The sequence below is a fragment of the Lycorma delicatula genome, chromosome 8 (assembly GCF_047948215.1).
Source record: "Lycorma delicatula isolate Av1 chromosome 8, ASM4794821v1, whole genome shotgun sequence".
In the NCBI taxonomy this organism is placed as follows: domain Eukaryota; kingdom Metazoa; phylum Arthropoda; class Insecta; order Hemiptera; family Fulgoridae; genus Lycorma; species Lycorma delicatula.
In genome coordinates this window covers 64,678,660-64,702,083 of record NC_134462.1, presented here as the reverse complement: position 1 = coordinate 64,702,083, position 23,424 = coordinate 64,678,660, and the positions used below count along the sequence as shown (strand labels likewise).

The window sequence follows — 23,424 nt, the reverse complement described above, 5'->3', positions numbered from 1 at the left end:
ATAATAAGTGATAATTAGACAGCTAGTTAATTTTTATCACAACAAAATTTACAATTAAAGCATAAAAAAAATTCCTGTCAGCTTAACATTCAATTTGAAGTCAATTAGTTACAGAATAATAATAAAGTCCCACTTCCTAACTTTTTGAACAAATAAAAAAAGAACCCAATCTTTTTTCATGTTATTACAAAAAGTGAATAACGTAAATTAGATGAGGAAAACAGCAATTAATCAAGATAAAGTTTTATATAAGATCAAATTCAAATAATCAAATTTTGTAGAAGATATATTTCTTTTAAATATTTTGATATCATATTTGAAATTTCAATAAAAGCAAATGAAATAAGGATTATTCAATAAAAAATGTTTAAAACAAATTAAAATCTTGCTTTCTTATAATAATTTCAAGCAATTAAAACCAGTGATGTGAGCACACGAAATACATAAATAACAATACGAAAACCAATTATATATACAAATTCATAATGTAATAATATAATGATCCCTGTTGTTCTTATACATATTATAAATATAATAACAATACTTGATAAGTAATTGATTACATTATGGTGATTACGTTGTTCAGTCACAATATGACAAAAAATAAATGTACAAAACAATCACTACATTATGTTTTTCCATTAAAACTGGAATATAATATAAAATTTTAAACCCGGAATGATTATTTTGATTATTTATAAGAAGTTTACTTTAAATCGGTAATGATAAATAAATAATAAAACATTTAAATAAGCAATTTCAATTTATATCAGAAGTTATAATTTGTTGAGATTTTTCCATGATAATCAAAAAAGCAGAAATTTTTAAATATGAATAAAAAATAATTTAATATTGCACGACAAACTTTATTAAATCTACTAAAAACAAATATTTCATTGCAGTAATTATAACATTTAGCAGTCATTAATTAATGATTATAAACTTCCTAACAAACTTTCTAAATTAATGGACTAGACAAGTATTATGCCACATATGATTAGTTAACTGATTTCAGAAAGCCATACCATCTCTTAAAAATAAAGAAACTATTTATGTAATAGAAAAAAATCAAAATAATTAGATGGACAGTTCCTTTTAATTTCACAGTAAGTTAAAACATTCCTTCTAAAAATACATTTTTTCAGGTAGGTAACATTTACATTTTCATTACAGCAGGATAATTATGAACCAAATACAATTTAAACTTTCATATTTTAATCTCAACATTAACTTAAATATTTATTAGACATACCTTATTATTTTTATATTATAAAATTTCTAGTATAAATATCACAAAAGAAATAAAGCTTAACTTTAAAGGATAAAATAATGAGACTGTATCTTCAAGTAGACATTATTGCATAACTTTTTTTAAAGCTTCTGTTCCAATTACAATGTTTATATTACTGCAATAAAATTTTGAAGCATTTTTGAGAGAGATAGAAGATAATTTATGAAATTATTAATAGTAAAAGAGTGATAAAAAAAAAATTATAAATTTATTTTTACTTTCTGGGAAGAGTTATTAAGACAATATGATCAAGGAAAATTTTAGTTATAACATGCACATGTCTAATTAAGACACAGGACACTAACTTCTATGCTAAATGCAGAACAAGATTAACAAAAATTTATTACACGACAACAGTGAATTTTTAAAATAGATAAGTGTGCAGCCTAACAAAGTGCTATTCTTTTAATTAATTAATTTATTTTTTGCTTAATTCATTAATTCACCACAGAAGCATATAAAGATTGCTGCTATACCTAACTGGGATTGAAACCCTGGACCTCCAGATGAAAGGTATCACAAAAACATTGTTTTTATTTTTAAAACACAAATTGTAAAAAATAAATCTCTCAACAGAATTTACAAAATATGTTGTCAAAAGATAACTGTTGAATCTAAGCTTCTATTTATTATAATACTGGTTTACATAGACCCTATAAAACATGTTATGCTAATTTCAGTTGTACTCTGAAATTTTGAGTACAACTAAATGCTTGTGAAGTCACTTATCAAAGTAAGAAGTGAATTCGAGCAATCAATTATTCTATTAAAAAAGATTTTTCAAGAAATAAAATAAAGTTTTTTTTCCAAACCATTTGTTTAATAGTGAATTTAAATTTGTTATTCACTAATGTCTTTAATTCATACAGAACTATTGATACAATATATTTACTAATGTCTTTAATTCATACAGAACTATTGATACAATATATTTTCTATGTAATGTGGTAATTTTTCAAGAACATTTAATGCACGACTAACAAAGAAAAGTTGAATATATACATCTGATAGTTATAATGGTAATTTAGCCTGAAATATGAATTATTTTTCACTAAATGATTTATGGTCTTAAAAACCAAAAATTGATCTAACAGTTAACATGTCAAAATATTGTTTACAGTAATCATTTCTTTTAATTTTTTTCAATATAACTAACATAAAATGTTTTTGCAGTTAAAATATTCTGGGCTTGTATTATTAGATTTAAAGTAATTGCAAATGCACAGATTTATGCATATAATAAGAATTTATTTTCTATAAACTGAGATTATTTTTTTTAATTCTGCAATTCATAGTTTATGTTTGACGTAAACATAATGCAAATGTTTAATTAGCTGGTGCTAGGCAAAATAGTAAATCACTACAATTAGAGACCTCTGTAGGTTGACCGTCTCCTCTTCCTCTGCATTATTACTTTCTTTATCCTTCATCCCTTTTTCCTTGGATAGATACCACGAGAAATATGTTGTTCGCTACCCATGCTCCATCTGTAGCTTCATCTTCATTGGGGCTTACACACCAATAAGAGTTATGACCTAGAAAACTGCTCTCTATCCACAGGTTGCATAAAAACCAAATTAGTGGCAGAAATGGCTGCTGAGTATATCCTAGCACCTTACTTCTGCTCATATTTGATACTAATAAAAAAATTTGTAATATTAAAAATATTTTATTTTAATGTACTTATACAAGCTTTGGTCTGCAACATAAGCTTCGATACATATTATCCCCCAATACACTTTTCACTATTTTAAAATGAAATTAATAATTTTCACACTTTAAATACAGAAATAATAAATTATACTCTTTACCCAGGAAAATTTGTTTATTTAACAAAAGTTCTCTTATTTATCACCAAATTTGATGATGTTTTATTTGCTGTGCTATTTAAAGTAGAAATCTTGTACCAAAGGAAGCCAATTGTTTGGATTTCAGGTAAGGATTCTTTTAGAAAGGCTTTAAAAAAAAAATAGGAACAAAGAATAAAACTTCAACAAAAATCTGAGCAACAGGTATAAATAACATGTTAACATTCACAATCAAATAAAATGGAACATCATTATAAAAAGGATTATACTACTTAGATTACTTGTTAACTGATACTAAAAACAATATTAAAAATTACTTATTTTTTTACAAGCAGCACAAAAATAATCTGTGATTACAGAATATAAGTAAAATGGATGATCGCTCAAACAAAATTAATAATTTTAATTTGATTATGATCAATTTTTTTGCAAAGTTATAGAAAAATTACTAATACATTGAAAAAAGAAGTGACATGTTATCTCAATAAATAAATATTCATTAAATATAAAAATTAATACCATTAATACAGCTTAACATATAACTTACTGAAAAAACTTCCCAGGAATCTTTTTTTCAATTAAAAAACCAAACACACTCATTCAATAGATACTTGAATATCTTTTTCTTTCATGCTTTTAAGTATTCTCATTTCAATTTGCAAACCAGAAATAAATCAGTATCTAAAATATACATGTACATAATAGTTATATAAATATAAAAATTTATTTCAATATGTACATGAAATTATTAATGAAGCTGATAAAATTTTTAAAGTAAACTTCTTAATTAATTATATTGGAACTTATTTATGCTTAATATTATGCACAGTTTTACAATTTTATACTTAATTTAATTAACACTTTAAAGTCATATACATAGAATGAAAAATTATTCTTTCAGTTCAACAAACAATGTAGAATAAAAAAAGAAGTTTTTTGGTGTGCTATAAAAGTAATTATTCTACTGTTAATGGTACAAATGATATATTTTTACCTTTGCACAGCATTAACTATGTCCTTAAGAGTATTTTGCAATTCTTGGAGGGTTTTTAAATTATCTGAATGATTTCTGGATGAAGCAGAGCGAAGATGCCTCATTTGAGTATCTAACCGTGTTAATAATTCACCGAGATGGAACCTAGCATGCGGTGGAGCAGACGATTCTGCGTATGCAAGGCAAGATGTATGAAACAAATTTACTTTGTCTGATAATTGCAACCAATTTTGTGACGTAATAGTTGGGGCGGTACGAAGCGTGGCAAGACTTGTTTCCAGCGCCTGCCAAATCTCCATTACGCTTGCTAGTACACCAGGTGTTGCATAAATTGCCGCTGCTTTTGCAACAGGTTTTACAGTAGGTTTTGTCGGTACAGCAGGTTTCTCATCGGGTGGCCATGTTCGTTTTTCTTTAACAGCTTCAGGAGGACTACTTTCACCTTCCCAAAGTTTTTTCAAACTACTTATGCTACCGGTACTACGTCTTTTATCATCACCTTCTTCCTCTTCTTCTTGTTTGCCTGAGTTTGTATCTACTTTTCTTAAGCGAGATTTTAAATCCACAATACCGACATTGCCAACATTACCTTTATCATCAGAATCACGTTTCATTTCAAACTTTTTCAACTGAGCTTTAATAGAACTTTCTTGTTTGCCGCTACCACTATCTGAAATCGAAGAAACAGTACTTACTTTACGAAGATTAGCTTTAAAATCAACGGCTGACATTTGTATATCTGAATTATTATTTGCTCCTGTTTCACTAGGTGGTGGTGGTGGTGGTGCATCACTTAAAGGAGATTCCTTTCCTTGTCCATTAACTTTTTCTTTCATTTCAGCCACTAATTTTAACTCTAACATTTCTTTCATCATTCCAGGAAGTACATTTTTTAGTATTTTTGAATTATTTGTGGAATCATCATTTTCAAGTGTAGGGCTATCATCTTTGGTTTCTTTGGGTGATGGGGGTGGAGAAGGCGGTTGTTCTTCACTGGGAGGACTTTTAGTTTCCTGACTGGGGGTCTGACTAGGAGGTGATGGAGGTCGATCTTGAGGTCTTGAAGATCCTTTTGAGAGAGCTCTTGTCGGCTCAGATTTGGCACTACTACATGAATCGGTTGACGGTTCACGATGTCTTAAACTAACACCGAATCGATAGCTAGCTTCTTCAACACTGGGCTGAATATTATCCAAATCCTCAGGCGGTGGAGGTGGTGGAAATTCAAGGTCTGCCAAACTTGGCTGCACAACCCTATTCGATTCATTATTATTGTTGTTGTTGTTGTTATTGTTACGGCAAATGTTACGGTTTCTTGATGAAGGTGATGATGGAGGATGAGGATGATGATGATGTTGAAAACCACCTGAAGAATTGCTGCGTATCATATGACCCGGTTGTGTTCGAACATTATTCCTAGGCGATACACAACGCTGAGGAACACAAGTCTCATTATTTTGATTAGCATTAGTACCCGTCGGACCCTGTTGCCCTTCACTTAAACCACTTTGACGTAATGACTCCAGATATGCTCCAATACGTGCTCCTTTTGGTAAAGTACCATATCTATTGATTGCTCGTTTCACATTTTGAACTTCAAGTGCTGCTACCTGCACAACCTGTAAGGTACACAATAGACATGTCTGAATTATAAAAGATAAATAATAATTGACTAAAAATGATATAAAATTTCTAATATAATTTTTTTTTTAATAATTTAAAAGAATTATACATTTTTAGAATAGACTGAACACTATTTATGTTATTCCCAAATCATGTTTCAGTCTTATTTTAATGGAATATAATAAATAATGAGAACCTCCTTCTTTTATTGAATACCGTTAAAATGCAATGAAAAATCTTTTGTCATTTTTCTTTTTTATTTCCAAGAAGTGAAACCGATAATAGATAATTTAACATCAGTATGAAATGATTGTAAAGTGTTGTAAAATGTGCAACTGCTTTTATAATCAGGAGTATGTGCAGCTTATATTTTTATAATGCAATACATCTTTTCAAAAAATACAACCATTCCAGTCAATCCAAACTGACAACTACCAGTGCTAGCCAGTTTTATGACAGGCAATTCTAGAAAGAAAACAACAAAAAATGTTTAATATACAGGTGTTTTTATTTCCATTAAAAACAAACAAATTATTATGTCATCACATAAATAATACCTTAATCCTAAATAAAATTACCACACATACTGCAATCTAATATATAAATGCGAAAGTTTGTGGTGGGTCTTGTCTGTCCGTTTGCAACAGTAACATGCAGGAACCTACTGGCTGTTGCTTTCAAATTTTCAGGATACATTTGTGTTATCCCAGGAAAAATTTTAAGCTGTAGATCTAGGTCCAAGCCTTCTTGAGAATGAAACTGTAAATGTTCCTTGTCAAAGGTCTGTGTTCTTTAGTTACTGTAGTTACTACTAATCTGTCTTTTGTAATAGTTTATTTTTCAGGTATTTGTAAAGTTTATATACTTTAACTGATATTTATCAGTATTATTCATACAATCATGACGATAATGAACACAGTAGAAGTCCAGCGGGTGAAGCCTGGCTGGCTAGTATTAAATATAAATATGAAGAACAATTGCAAAGACAAACAGATAAAACTAGTATTCCTGAAAATTAAGTAAACTGTAGGTTTTGGATCAGTCAATCAGAATAACAAATAAAAATAAAATCGTTCTTCACTCTTCACTCAGAACTTTAATTAAATACTCTATAAATAAAGTATAAGTAATTATTGTAATCCGATCAACTTTTTTTATGCAAAAATGTCAATCTATGTCCACATCACATTTATTCTCTATCTATGGTACATATCCAACAAATACACTAGCTTTGACTGTGCAGATAACTCCATGACATCTAACTCCAGTTAGAATATTCATTTTGAATATTGCATGTTCAATAAGGAGTGCAATGTCAAATTCCATCTACAGACTGTACTATCCAGTGTCTTTACCATGCTCTATAACCTGTGCCACTGGTAAGTGAGATTCAAGCATTTGACGATTATCTGTCATGATGGGGTGGATTCCATGACTGGTCATACCAACTCAGATCTTTGGTCTACTCAATTATATATAGGGGCATTTAGTAAGATCATTAGAATAAATATAACCTGTCAGCAGTGAATCTTAAAGATTTACAATTAATGATAGTTTCTTGATTATTTATGTATAAAGTAATAATTGCAGACAACAAATTATAACATAAATTTAGACTATTCTCATAATTGTGACACAAGAAATGGAATAAATAAGTTTGTGGAAATCCATAAAACAGCATTAACTGAATTCAAGATGCCATTTCATGGTGAAATTATCATACAATATTGGTCCTGTGATGATAGAAAAAATTTTATAAAAAGGTTAAAGCAATTTTAATTAAACACTTTTTTACTTTATTAAAGAATTATTTTCCTACCCCCAATTATAACTAAATAATAACTGTCAAGGGGATGTTATAATCAAACTAGCAGGTTCAGGTTTGCAATTAAATATATATTTAAATTTTGACTTAATGTATCACTGGGAAATTGTAAAAAAATTACACACACACACACACACGCACACGCACACACACACGCACACGCACACACACATATGTATATATATATATTTACACATACATAGTATTAATTAGCATGTCTTTCTTTATCAATACTTGTTGGCCTTCACTTAAGTCATTTATACTTTTTACTAACCTTTTGGTATGCACAGGATTAGAAATAATGTGCTAATAAAAACATTTTATCAATTATACAATTTTTAGAACAAGGAAAAACTATCAACATTCATTGTTGTTATAAGAGAACTCAACATTAATTGTTATAAAAGAACTCAGAAATCTTCATTGGGCAGTCGAAAACAAGTATCCAGGCAGACTTCGACATGGAATCATTCTCTAATACGACAGTGTGCACCCACCTGTCACAGAAAGCAGTCCCACTGAAAGTTATGTAAACTGTAGACTATTGAATCAGTCAGTCAGAATAACAAATAAAAATAAAATTGTTCTTCACTGTTCACTTTAATAGTCTATCAATAAAATAAAATTAATTATTGTAATCCTACCAACTTTTTTTATGTAAAAATGTCAATCCATCTGCACATCATATTCATTCTCTATCAAAACTAATGGAAAGCATGACTCATTCATTACACAGCTTTGATCTTGCCCTGATATCTTGGAGAAATACCACTTGCCAACAATGAAAAAGTGTAAAAAAATCAAGAATTTCTTACAAAAACTGGTCAAAAACTTCTTCAGGGAGGCAATAGCCTCTCTTAAAATATGTGGTAAACTTGTTTATCACAATCTGTTTAATTGTTCTGGGACAAATAATTACCTAATGAATTATGTAGAAAAGTTAAAAGTATGAGGATTTCATTTTTGTACTTTAACATTAAATGATATAAAAAAACTGAAAACTTTACTTTTTGAACAACACTCATACTTAAAAATACTGTTTTTAAATATATTAAATATTAATGTTAATATTGACAAAATATTACAAATCTAAAAATGTATCAAACAACATCTCTTGAAAATATTGCAAAATTACACATTTTTTTTAGTCTTATATTAAAATGTTAACTTCAGCACTCTTGCAATGTAGTTTGGAGCACCTGGAATTTCTCAGATAGTAGTATCATAAAAATAAAAGAATGTTGAATAAGGATTTATGAATGGCTGAAGAATATTATTTACCTGGTTTTCAAATAGTAGATAACCAAAGTTATAAATAATGGCAATATAATTTTCACTAAGTAAGGTTACTGTAACATTTTTTGGTTAATGTCTAGGTAAAAAACAAAAACAAAAATAGAAAACTGGCAATAGAAACAAATAGGAAACCAACCTTCTGTTGCTGTTGACTATTAGTGTTGTTATTATTTGTAGGTTCTTTAGGTGGAAAACTACGATTTTTCTTTCCTCGATGTTCAAGACCTCTACCACCCATAACAGGAGCAGAAGTAGGAGCTGAAGGAGGTGTCCTTTTAAACCCTTCAGAATGTGCACCAGAATCATCCGTATCAGGAGTCATTTGATCTTCACTGTCACCTTTATTACTGGCAGTCAAACTCTGAAGTTCTCTTGTTATACCTAATAAAATGTTTAATAAGTTATTATACGATAAAACTAACTAAAAAGTGTAATATATAAAAACTTTATACAGCAATTAAAAACATTTCAACAAATATAAAAATTGGTTACATTTACCAAATAATTTTATATCATATTTGGATTGCAATATTTCACAGTATTCAGCTCTCTACAGCTTAAGTGCAACTTCAATTTACCAGAAGAAATTTCAGTAAGTTAAAATTTATTTCATTTTGATAACTAGTATTTAATTACATCAACATCTTGAAACTGATTGGGTTGTTGAATAACTCATTACATTAATAATGATATAATACAAATATCAATGCATTACAATTACATACATTGACAATTACCAATTGTATGGCAATAACATACATTAATATATTTGAAAAAATAGAAGATTACAGTAATAAATTTAAAAAAACTCAAATCAGCAACAACCAACTTGAAAAAACAAATTCCATTTCACAATGAATCAACTGCAATTAAAAGTCAAATAAAACACTAACTAAATTTATCATACAAAGAAACTTCACCTTTACAGTTAACAGCATTATTAACAAATCAAACTTATATCCACGTTTGGGCAATTAGTTTATATCAGAATTAGGTATTCACCAATTAACTATTAATTGCTAATGCAATAGGCCCCTGGTTCAAATATTAAAGGCACAGTTACTTTTACATAATTTTTAATGCCTATCTCATTGCTATTTTTAGTTATTGGGATTCAACAACACTGTATCATGAATGGAAAGCTTGAGACTGGAGATGACTGGTTCTGAAACGGATTGTGCATTCAACATTTATTAGACGTAGTGTAATTTAAAAATGAAAAATTCAATTTAATCAAAATTTGAGTCAGAACATTAATGAAGTGCCGATATTTAAAAAAAAAATTAAACTAACCTTATTAGTTAAATTCCTGAGCGTAAATCATGATCAGAAAAATATTTTATATTTAAGAAAGACAATTCTGAAAACCAGTAAATATTGTGAAATCTAACCGCTGAATTTTCCTTGCACATCGTTTCAAAAGGAAGAAATGAAGAAAATCACTATTTCAGTTCATTTATATAATGTTACAAGGTGACATAATGAATCTTGAAGCTTGGGCTACAATGACTATTACAATGCCTGTTATTCAAACTGAAAACATTAATTTAGTTTTCATACGCAGAAAACTAATTACTTTCACATAAACACAACTTATTATTTTATGACACTAGATGATACTGTAACAAGACCAGTGTAACAGACCTGACTAACATACGTCTGCCAATTAAGAAGAAAGTAGTAGAAATTAACAATGAAAGGAATTCAGAAGGGTACTAAAAGGAATCCTTTTTCTTAGCTAACAGGTCCGTTTAACAATTGTTCTTTGTAATACTGCCCCTCGCACACCTGCAACAGATGTTCAATCAAAAGGATTACCGGATCAGGGTAGGAATTTATGGGAAAATGTAAGTGCGCAGACAGTAATTCTCATGCTTCAACAGTTAAGGAATTTGGTTCCTGCACGTCAACAGGACACGAGTATAAATACTAAAGGCCTGGCAAGTTAAAATCAGTTTTATAATGTATTTAAGCGAATACAGGTGTAGTTCGGCAAGTGTGTTCGATGTGATTATGAAATGACGTGTCATTTGATCTTTGAAAGTGATATCACAATCATTCCAGAATGGACAGTGGGTGAATGCAGGAAGTTTTTTGGTTAGTTATTGGTATACAATTAGGGAAAAAAATAAAGTACTAAACTCATTCATAGATTGCTACGGTAGTTTTATTTGTAAACAGGAAAGATATTTGCAGTGAATGAACTTTAGACTTATGATCACTTTGTAATAATATAAGACTAGTTAAAAGTGTTAAGATTAGCAGTCATATAATGTCTTTCGTCAATGGGACTGAATTCTGGTTTTTATGATTTGATTACCTGTAAATAAACCCTGACCTTACTTAAAATTCTATTTTGTATGTAATTTATGGATTATTATTATTGTTGTCACTGTTATGACTATTATTATTATTATTTAATTCTGATTATTATTATTATTGTCATTATTATTGATCTGCCTTATTTTATTTATGTTCTTAAACTAATAAATTGTATGTATATAAACATTTTTAATTGTTTGTCTCTCATTATCCTGACTGACCCATGAACACACAAGGAATTGCATTACTTTTCAATATTTTATAATTCTGTTGTTTATATTTTATAAATGATTACTATTTTGACATAAAAAGAAATTTTATAATATATTTTAAAATGTTATAAAAACATAAGCCTATTCTCAACAAGTATTATAATTATGGCTGCAGACAAATACTAAATAATAAATTAACTAACATTATAATATCTGACATTCATAAACATATTTTAAAATATTGTGGTTTAATTTATCATTAACAATAAACACAAACAAGCCAAGTATTATAACTCAAGAAATGAGTCACCTTTCTTAGAATAATTTCAAGAAACAATATTGTTATTTTGTTTGCTACAAGCTCATAGTTTTCAAACATAGTCAGGCCAATTTAATATATATATATATATATATAATTACCCATAAGCCTACATTATTGAATGTTTAAGTATAATCCAATACAAGTATAATCTATACTTGTATTATAATACAATACAAGTATAATCTATACTAAGTATATACTAGTATAATCCAAACTAGTTATCCTGCATTTATTGATCCTGTAAGAGCAATTGTGCAAATTCAGTTTCTTTTTATTTGAGTTTTGATTGAGAAAAGGTTTTATAACTGGTTGTGTATTTTTAGTGCTTTATAATTGTGAGTGAACTTAATTCTACAATAAAAAACAAAAAACTAAAATGGCAGGCCTGGGAAATAATAAATAATGTATGAGTTTATGAAACAAGAAGGTGATCTGATCTCTGAAGTTGGGAAATGAAGATAAACACCAGATTCACATTGAAAAATGTAAAGAAATAACAGCAGGTGCATGTGGAATGTTGTGATCCCATGCTCAAAGAGTGAGAAAAGAGAAAAAGAAATTGCTAGAAAAATTAGTCGATAATCTGATGGAGACTTCTTTCTCTAGTCTAGTAAAATACAAACCCATGAAAGTCTGCAATAAGATTAGATGACTTCAAAAAGTGTATATTTTGACAGAAGGTAAACAAATTTCACAGTTCATAAACAACTGCCAATGGTGAAAAAAATAATGTTAGTGCTTAAAGATGCGCTTGGTTATTCAGAAAAAGAGAGGAGTTTGAGAAAAATATAAAAGAATTGGGATTTTATTATAATGGAGAAAAACTGAAAATAACAGGAAGGCTTTCACTGAGCGACATGACATAAGGTTTAAGTGTATTCAGTATTGTAACAGCTGTAAAAAAATTTAGAACTGAAATAGGCCGACAGTGTACCTCAATGAGTCACACACTACTCTATAAATCTTACTTATTAGTAAGATTACACTTATTACATCTTATTAGTATCTCACACTACTTATATATTGTGATAATGATTCAGGTGATGGGCTGAAAGTTCCTATTTCAAAAGGCAGCAGACTTATATTGCATACCGGAGGAGAAATGAGTTTTATAGCAAATGCCTTAGTAAATTGACAAGCAAGTTTAAAAAATAACAATTACAGAGGTCAAATGAAAGCAGAAAATTACTTAAAATGGACAGAAGAGATGTTAATTCCAAACTTTCCTGACAATTCTGTGGTAATTTCTGACAACACAACCTATCATAAATGCCATTTTAGAAAAATCACTAAGTTCCAAATCAAGAAAAGAAGATATGATAAGTGGATGCAGAAGCATTCTGTTACTCTTTCTTCCTTGATGCTGAAACCACAGCTTTATGAATTGGTAAAAGCAAACAGGGAAATGTTTACTATGTGTTTGATCAACTTTTACAAAAAAAAGGACAAGATGTTCTACACTACCTCCATACCACTCGGATTTAAATCCTATTAAGATGGTTTGGTCAGAAGTTAAAGGATACATAGCAAGTCATAATGTAACTTTTGATATTAAAGGTTCAAAGGCTATGTGAAAATAAAGTGACCAACTTTTTTTTTTTTTTTGTCTTCAGTCATTTGACTGGTTTGATGCAGCTCTCCAAGATTCCCTATCTAGTGCTAGTCGTTTCATTTCAGTATACCCTCTACATCCTACATCCCTAACAATTTGTTTTACATATTCCAAACGTGGCCTGCCTATACAATTTTTCCCTTTTACCTGTCCTTCCAATATTAAAGCGACTATTCCAGGATGCCTTAGTATGTGGCCTACAAGTCTGTCTCTTCTTTTAACTATATTTTTCCAAATGCTTCTTTCTTCATCTATTTGCCGCAATACCTCTTCATTTGTCACTTTATCCACCCATCTGATTTTTAACATTCTCCTATAGCACCACATTTCAAAAGCTTCTAATCTTTTCTTCTCAGATACTCCGATTGTCCAAGTTTCACTTCCATATAAAGCGACACTCCAAACATACACTTTCAAAAATCTTTTCCTGACATTTAAATTAATTTTTGATGTAAACAAATTATATTTCTTACTGAAGGCTCGTTTAGCTTGTGCTATTCGGCATTTTATATCGCTCCTGCTTCGTCCATCTTTAGTAATTTTACTTCCCAAATAACAAAATTCTTCTACCTCCATTATCTTTTCTCCTCCTATTTTCACATTCAGCGGTCCATCTTTGTTATTTCTACTACATTTCATTACTTTTGTTTTGTTCTTGTTTATTTTCATGTGATAGTTCTTGCATAGGACTTCATCTATGCCGTTCATTGTTTCTTCTAAATCCTTTTTACTCTCGGCTAGAATTACTATATCATCAGCAAATCGTAGCATCTTTATCTTTTCACCTTGTACTGTTACTCCGAATCTAAATTGTTCTTTAACATCATTAACTGCTAGTTCCATGTAAAGATTAAAAAGTAACGGAGATAGGGAACATCCTTGTCGGACTCCCTTTCTTATTAGGGCTTCTTTCTTATGTTCTTCAATTGTTATTGTTGCTGTTTGGTTCCTGTACATGTTAGCAATTGTTCTTCTATCTCTGTATTTGAACCCTAATTTTTTTAAAATGCTGAACATTTTATTCCAGTCTACGTTATCGAAAGCCTTTTCTAGGTCTATAAACGCCAAGTATGTTGGTTTGTTTTTCTTTAATCTTCCTTCTACTATTAATCTGAGGCCTAAAATTGCTTCCCTTGTCCCTATACTTTTCCTGAAACCAAATTGGTCTTCTCCTAACACTTCTTCCACTCTCCTCTCAATTCTTCTGTATAAAATTCTAGTTAAGATTTTTGATGCATGACTAGTTAAACTAATTGTTCTGTATTCTTCACATTTATCTGCCCCTGCTTTCTTTGGTATCATAACTATAACACTTTTTTTGAAGTCTGACGGAAATTCCCCATTTTCATAAATATTACACACCAGTTTGTATAATCTATCAATCGCTTCCTCACCTGCACTGCGCAGTAATTCTACAGGTATTCCGTCTATTCCAGGAGCCTTTCTGCCATTTAAATCTTTTAATGCACTCTTAAATTCAGATCTCAGTATTGTTTCTCCCATTTCATCCTCCTCAACTTCCTCTTCTTCCTCTATAACACCATTTTCTAATTCATTTCCTCCGTATAACTCTTCAATATATTCCACCCATCTATCGACTTTACCTTTCGTATTATATATAAAGTGACCAACATGAATCAAAAAAATTGGAATGTGTATTGTGATAAAGTTAAGGAAACAGAAGCAATTACATGACAAGAACACATTATTGACAATACTCTATTATTTCTTTACACGAAGATAGTGAAAGTGACAGTAATGATTATGATGTGATTCTGATGACAGTAACCTTGGAAATCTCTTCCAAAGCGGAGAGCTTTCACGCTCTTTAATTAGAATAGTTTTATTTTGTTGTAACACTTAAAAATAAAGTTTCTGTTGTAATTTTCAATGCTATTATTTAGAGTATTTAATAGATTTCTTACATTAATTTCTGAATACTGTTTGAAAATGAAATTGAATACCTGCACTCAGTGAAAGCAATAGATTTTGATTTGGATGTTATACCATTCACTGTTTTATGTGTAAGCCTACTATTTTACAATTCCTAGCTTCACATAATTGTATAATTATATAATTCTTGTCACGTTTGCAATTTAAAAAAATGTATATTAACATATTTTTTCATGGAAACTGGACTGACATTAATTAGGAATTTGTCATTGAAACAATTAAATTTGACCTGATTTTATATACGAGGTGTGTTCAAAAATTAGTGCTCGATGGGTTCAGAGGTTATTGACTGATCAAAAACAGGTTAGGTTGGAGATCTGTGAAAGACTTCTGAATTAATTTTGGCAAAAAAGGGATGATTTTTTGAGCCACATCATCACATGTGATAAGGCATAGGTCCATCATTACACTCCAGAGTCAAGAATAGCAAGGGAACGATGAGGGCTGCCCAGTGAAGGCCAAAACCTGTCTGTCAGCTGGAAAAGTTCTTGCAATGATTTTTTTGACTCAACCGATATAAAAAGTGAAAGAAATGATTATGAATGATTGATCGCTGAATCATAATCACAGAAGTCACTGATGATGTTGGGATATCAACTGGCTCATGCCATGAAATTTTTTCGGATATATTTGGTATGAAACGTGTAATAGCAAAATTCGTTCCAAAATTTTGAATTTCAAACAAAACAGTGATGAATAGGAGTTGCTCAGGAGTCCCTAAATGAAATCAACAACAATGCAGAACTACTGAAACATGTTATAACAAGTGATGAAACATAGATTTACACATATGATGTCGAAACTAAGGCTCAATCGTCCCAGTGGAGGCATTCTGCATCACCAAGACCAAAAAAAGCTTGACAAGTATGGTTGAATGTGAAGGTTATGCTCACCGTGTTCTTCGATTTTAATGGCATAGTGCACCATGGTTTCTTGCCACAAGGTCAAACGATCAATATGGAGTATTACCTACAAGTTCAATGCTGTTTGGGTGAAGGAATCTGAAAAAATGCTCGGATTTGTGGCAAAACAATTCATAGCTTTTGCACCACGATAATGCGCCTGCTCACAGTTCATTGCTTGTTCGTCAATTTTTAGCCAAACACAACACTGTAATGATACCCCAGTTGCCATATTTGCTAGACATGGCTTTGTGTGACTTTTTTCTATTCCCAAAAATAAAGAGAACCTTAAAGGGCCATCGTTTCACAAGCATAGATGAGATTGAAAGCGAATAGCTGAAAGAGCAAACACTATTCCGAAGATCAAGTTCCACAAGTGTTTCAGGGATTGGAAAAAGTGCTGGCATAAGTGTATAATATCTAATGAGGACTATTTTGAAGGGGATAACATTAATGTAGATGAATAAATACAATTCTTTCAATAAAACAAAAATTCTCGTTACTTTTTGAACACACCTCATATAAACAATTAAATCAAATAAATTTAAAAATGTGCAAGGGTGAAACATACTTAAACGGTAATTTTTCTATTCTACACAGCAAGTAGTTCTGAGTTGGAAGGCGGAGTGGGGGGTTAATGTTCAGTGTGTTAGAGAGAGGAAACCAGCTTTGTTGGTTCCTCTATTCTGTTCTATGATCAGTATAGCCATAAGTGAGCAACAGGTTCTGTTGTCTATTGCACAACGTATAATCATAAAATTTTTAACTAATGAAGGCATTAAACCCATGGAAATGTTAACTCATTTAGAGGTTCAATTTGGGACTTTAAACTGTCCCAGAACAGAGAGTATACATGGACCAGACATTTTAAGGGCGGGCGAGAAGGTGCAGAAAGAAAGTCATGATCGACACCCAAGGGGAAGTCTCACAGCTGACAACATCTGTGCTGTTCAAGAGCTTATCGAAGGTGATTGCTGGTTCACTATTGAAGAAATTGCGTCAGAAGTGGATATCAACTAAGAGAGTGCTCAAGCCATTATCACAGATCATCTTGGCTTTAGAAAAATTAGTGCTCGAGGGTTCAGAGGTTGCTGACTGAAAATCAAAAACAGGTTAGGTTGGAGATCTGTGAAAGACTTCTGAATTAATTTTGGCAAAAAAGGGATGATTTTTTGGGCCACATCATCACATGAGATAAGGCAAGGGTCCATCATTACACTCCAGAGTCGAGAATGGCAAGGGAATGATGAGGGCTGCCCAGTGAAGGGCAAACCTGTCTGTCAGCTGAAAAAGTTCTTGCAATGATTTTTTTGACAAGGGGAATTTTACAATGATTTTCTCCATGACGCCAGGCCACACTGTGATTTTGACAAGGGATAAACTGGAAAAAAAATGCACTGGGAAATCCTCGACCACCCTCCCTACAGTCCAGATTTATCCCACTATGACTATTTTTTGTTTGCACCCTTGAAAGAATCATTTGAAGGGTAACGATTCAAAAACAATGAAGATAACGAGTACTTGTGCAATTGGTTGATAACTCGGCTTCAAACCTTTTATGAACAAGGCATATTTAAGCTTCCAAATCATTGGCAAAAGTGTGTAGATCGTGCCACTATATAGAGAAATGATGAAGGTATGAATTGTGTATATTATTAATCAATAAATTTATTAAGAAAAAAAAAGTTTATATTTGATTCACCCTCATAATAATGATCAAAATATTAACTGTACATTGAGGTCATTAAAATTTCAAAAAATTGTGTTCTGCAATCCAATACTAACACCATAATACATCTTCCAAAGACGCTATTAGGTATTGAAGCAAATGTTATGCTAAAAGGATAGAATGATTCGATGTATGGCGGTCACTGCCTTGACACCAAGCACCAAGACTGGTTGCGCCACCTGTATCCTTTGAAACTACATAAATAATCTGTATAACTAATATTTCAAGAAGGTAAACGCTACTAAAATCAATGCAGTAATATGTTACTCATACTAAGACCAAAATATTAGATTAAATTATTTCATTTAATTTTATTAACAAAGAATAAAAATTCTTTGACCTTTTGTTTCTGAAAATAAAAAAATCAACTATGATTAACTGATGTTATAAACAATGCATAATTTTTTTATTAGTTTAACCAATAAATCCTAATTACAATAAAAATAAATCTACACTTTAAAATTCAGTATTAATAAATAATTAAATGTTAAAAATTAACACATGAAAATTAGAGAAGGGTAAATCATTATACAAAAGAAAAATGATGAATTTAACGAAGGAATTAACAAACTGAACAAATAATACAATTAGTTTTGTATGTCTGCATACAAAAATGAATTGTTTATAATCTGATTTCTCTACAGTAGGAATCTGAAAAGTAAAGATAAAAAAAAATGCTAATGACAAAGGCCATGTTAATGTTACATAAAATTTGTTAATGACTAATGACTGGAAAAAGTATAGTTATAAGTAATTAAAAATGGGCATGCTAATAATAACAATACTGGAGGAGCTATTCCAGTCATAATGAAAGTATTTTTAAACAGCATAATCTAATTAATATTTCTATCAAATATAAGTTTTGCCTGCAATTTAATGGTTCATCATAAAACAAGTTATTTTAAGTATTTCTCTTGTAACAGATGAAAATGTTGTCATACCTGCCAGCTAATTAATTACTTTATTGTGTTATTAATTGTATGGTTATTTTCAGCATGAATTTGTGACAACCTTCTTTCTGCTCTTTAATCATGTCTCAATAATTTGTATTATATACATTAAAACACATTGGGCAATTAGGTTTATCCTGTAAAAAGGATCACATATGACAACTTAAAGTTAATAAATTAAAACTACAAACCATTTTAAAAACAAAACAAAAAAAGTAACTCAAAAATTATTAATTTACAGTGAACAGTAATAATATTACTCAAAAAACCTGTACCTAGAGAAGTATAGGTAAAAAATGAAAAGAAAAAAGAAAGTTCTTCATTTTTAACTGAGAAACTATATAGAGCTACAGCACTTCTCTTTGACCTCAGTTTCATGAATACCATTGGATAAATTCCTAGATTCAGTGGCAAAATGATTGGGTCAATGAATGCAATGGCTATATTTTTAAACTAATGAGGGAACTTAGCGGGAATACAGGCTTGTCCAACAACTTGTTTTGGCAGTATCCTATCCAAAGATTTCACAAAAATTGATTGATACAAAATCTGGTCTCCTAATCCTATCACAACCTAAATCTAATCTGCTAACTTGTTACATTTAAATCTAATTCACAGTTACAAAAGCAATGACAGTATGATTTAACAACATCCAAGTAAACATTTGAATGATTGATTTTTGGTCCTGGGCAAGATGGTAAACTTTCATCATGACACATTTTCTCTATGGTTAGATCAGAAAGAGGAAGATCCCCTTCCTCTTTCCTCCCAATCTCTTATCTTTTATTCCCTCTTTCTAGGACAAATGTAATGGGAGTTAGGTTAGCCAGCCTGGTTCCATCTGTACCAACATTCTGACACCTTTTAGGAGCCAACAAAAGAGCTCTTTACTGGAATTTAGTGGGTTAATGATCTTGTTATCCATGTAACTGTCAAAGGATTTAGTTTGCTATCCACAGATTGTACAAAAAAGCTGCAAGTGGGCTTCTAAGTAGTAGTAGTATTGGCTTCTGAGTATATTATCCCATTCCTAATCAATCAATCAAGTAGGTATTATTTAAATCATGAACAATGCATATTGAAAATCTGAAATGCAATAAAAGAAGTACATGTATGATAACATAGACATGCATAAAAAATATTTCTATTTTAAGTAGTATTATCCTCTAATAGCTAAAAAGAGAGAGTTCAACTAGAAAAAATTATTGACAGTAGAAAAAAAAAGTACCTAATGTTCTATAATAAAATTAAAATTAAAAGTTGTTTTTCATCTAAAAAATATTGTGAATGACCATCACTATTAATTATTATAACTGATGGTACGACTTCTAAACTAAAGTATACATAAAAGAGCAAAATACAAACCAAAAAAATGCATTATTGAATTACAAACAAAACGTGCACTGATTTTATAATATATAAAATAGAAACTATTGTTACTAGTCAAACAAGGATTAGTATAAGAAAAAATGTAGGCAGAACGCTATTGTTGCAGTGTCAGCGCACAATCAAAATTATCACACAAAGTGATTTATATTAATTAATTGATACCTTCGAATGTGATATCAGTTATACCATTTAGCGTAGATGAATCGTCCATCATTTGATCGGCAGGTAATGATCCAGGCTCCTGATCCGCATATGTTGAGTCCCTGAATGAACTGCAAGAAGAGAGCAAACTACAAGAAAATTAGTTGTTCTTATCTTTCCATTAAAATTGATAATAATAATAATAATAATAATAATAATAATAGGTAAATTATTTCATATATTATTCATTAAAAAAAAATTATTTATCAAAGTTCAAAAACTTTTTTAACACTGATTGATAATTTATAGAATTAATTGAAAGATTAAATATTTGTGACTTCTTAAAATATTATAAAAAGTAAACTACATCACTAATTTCCCAAATGGTAGTTAATAAAATAATGTTTAATTGAGCTGAATATTCACATAAAAAAAAATCATGATTGCAAACACTTTATAGGTTTTATCTCAACAAATATCATAAACAGGAATGAGAAATAGTTATTAGTGTTATAGTAAAAAATGTAAACATGAAAATAATACATAATTTTTAATATCCCCAATATAATACTTTTAGCCTGCAAAAATAATTAAGGCATAACTCTATAGCATCATTAATTGAACTGTTAATAAATCTAATAATTCAGTCACAATACAAGTTGATCAGTCTTGAACATTTAATATCTGGCTACGCACAATAAATAAAAACAATTATAATCAACAGAAGATTAATATATTTAGAAGAAAATTTGAAATCAGCAAATATATACCAGAATGTGCAACTTACAATCAAAGTAATTAAGATACTTTGTATTCTCTGTACAGTTTTATGAAACAGAAGCTTGGATATTCACAAAAGAGACTGGCTAACTTTGAAAAGTGGTATTACCATCTTAAGGTTGTAATTCTTATGATATAGTTACATCATACATCTACTATTTCATCAATACAACATCATACATAGCTACATATGTTTGATATTGTAATATAATATAGCTATGCATATATTATATGTTGAATATAAAATCAACATATATGTTGAATACAGTTATATTATATTTACAGTAAGAAATACTGTAAAACAGAGATGAGATGAGTAATTTAAGAAATGATAAAAATGCACATTTGCTTGGAACCCTAATGAATTAGAAAAAAAATTAAAGCTAATATTAAACATTTCTGAAGTAGTGTTTTTAAAATAAGATCCATTTTGAAATTAAAACAAAAGTGAAAAATATGAACAATTTATTTCTTACGTATACAACCTTCTACAGTAGATTTTATGCATTAGTAATACAATGGTTTTACTTTTCTAAATAGCTGCCTTCAGAACATTTTCATAGTGTTTCACTGATTTCTTCATTACCTCTTCAGGAAATTCTGCCACCAGTGACTTAAACCATGCAGTAACACTATTTTTCATTTCATTTTCATTGTCAAACTTTGTGATGCAAACTACTATTTAAGGCGAAGAAAAAGAATAATCACTGGGAACTAAGTCAGCACTACAAGGAGGATGATTGAAGATTTTCCAATGAAATTTTTTCAATCACCTCACATGATTTGCTGTGTGTGAGACCAGGCATTATCATGCAAAAACAAAATCCCACAGGATTTAAGGAAATTTCCACAGGATTTAATCCCATGTGATTTATTTTTATAGCTCTTCTAAAATTTTTTAACACTTTGCAACATGTATCAGCTTCATAGAAGTTCCACGATCATTAAATTTACAAGCAAGACACCCTTTTTGCCCAAAAAAAGAGTAGTTGTAAGCTTCTTTATCGAATGTTCTTGTTTGAAATTCGTTGATGTAGATGAAGAATACCACAACTGCACTGATGGCTGTTTTGTCTCAACATTTGAATAACAAATCCAAATTTCATCTCTGGTAACTATGATCAAACAATTCATCACCGTCATTTTCGTACTAAAAACATATATGCTGCAACAAAACTATTCCTTGTGTGTGTCAGTTAACATCTTCAGCATCCATTCATACACAATTTTTTTATAGCCTAATTTTTCAATAAAAACTTCATACATCAAAGACTGAAAAAGACCAGAAAACATTAAAGACAATTTTGACACAATGAAGCATCTATTTTCTCAATCAAATCGTCCGTTATCACAGACTGCTGGCCGCTAAATTCTTCATCATGAACATTCATTCACATTTCTCAAAATGAATGGCCCCACTATATTACTTTAATGTCACTCACAACATCTGTACTTAAACATCACAAATTTGCCCTTAAATTTCAGCTGTGGTTTTTTTTTGGCCATCAAAAGTTGGATTACTCTTTGTACTTCAAACTTGGCAGGTGTAGCACTCATTATAAATGGATGAATATAAACAACAACAAAATCAATTATTGTTGCTAACAACAGACTAATGATTGAAATAAATAAGCTCCTCAAGCGCCATATGTTTACATCACTTATAAAGGCGGCAATTTCAAAATGGACTTAACTTTAAAAACACACCTTGTATTTTTGCTGAATAGAGTTCCAGTGAATTTATTATGCTAAAACAAGCATAAATACTTTAAGATTTAGTATTCATTTACTATTAGAGCATCATTAAGTTGTACCTGTATTAAATTAAACAGTTTATTATTTACAATTTTTTTTTTTTTTGGTGATTGCTTGCAATAAAAAATTTATAAATAAGGTATGAATAGGATTCATTTATATGTATAGATGCAAATAATGGCTCCCATTATTATAGATGGAATTATCTTTGTTATTTTGTTCTTGATGAAGATCAATGATACGTGAAGTATGTAGAGGTGTTATTTTTACAAACTAATGAAAAATTTACAGGAATTTTTGATACTGTAGTCAAAACAACAAAAACTGTTAAGTATCATTTTTATTATGGTTTTGGCATTTACAATTAATAATTAGATAAGCAATCAGTAAGCAAGTTAAATATAAACAACATAACTATTGCAAATCACAAAATACATTCATACAATTAAAATATATTTTTTTAATTTTAAATTTTAAAGTTATGTTTTTATTTAGATATATATGAACAACATAACAGCAA

At 29.9% G+C, this 23,424-nt stretch overlaps 1 protein-coding gene across 4 annotated transcripts in view; it reads right to left on the bottom strand.

Annotated features, from left to right (window-relative positions):
* Nucleotides 1–2,472: 2,472 nt before the first annotated feature.
* The window catches only part of Abl (tyrosine-protein kinase Abl), a 349,506-nt gene continuing 328,554 nt past the window's right edge, over nt 2,473–23,424 (bottom strand). For 3 of the 4 annotated variants that reach the window (XM_075372938.1, XM_075372939.1, XM_075372941.1), the window contains 3 exons: nt 20,391–20,518; nt 8,974–9,218; nt 2,473–5,712 (listed from right to left, as the gene is read on the bottom strand). In XM_075372938.1, coding sequence (XP_075229053.1) covers nt 4,090–5,712; nt 8,974–9,218; nt 20,391–20,518 — 1,996 coding nt within the window. In that variant the 3' untranslated portion in view covers nt 2,473–4,089. The remainder of the gene's footprint in view (nt 5,713–8,973; nt 9,219–20,390; nt 20,519–23,424) is intronic. The other variant, XM_075372940.1, reaches the window with a different exon arrangement.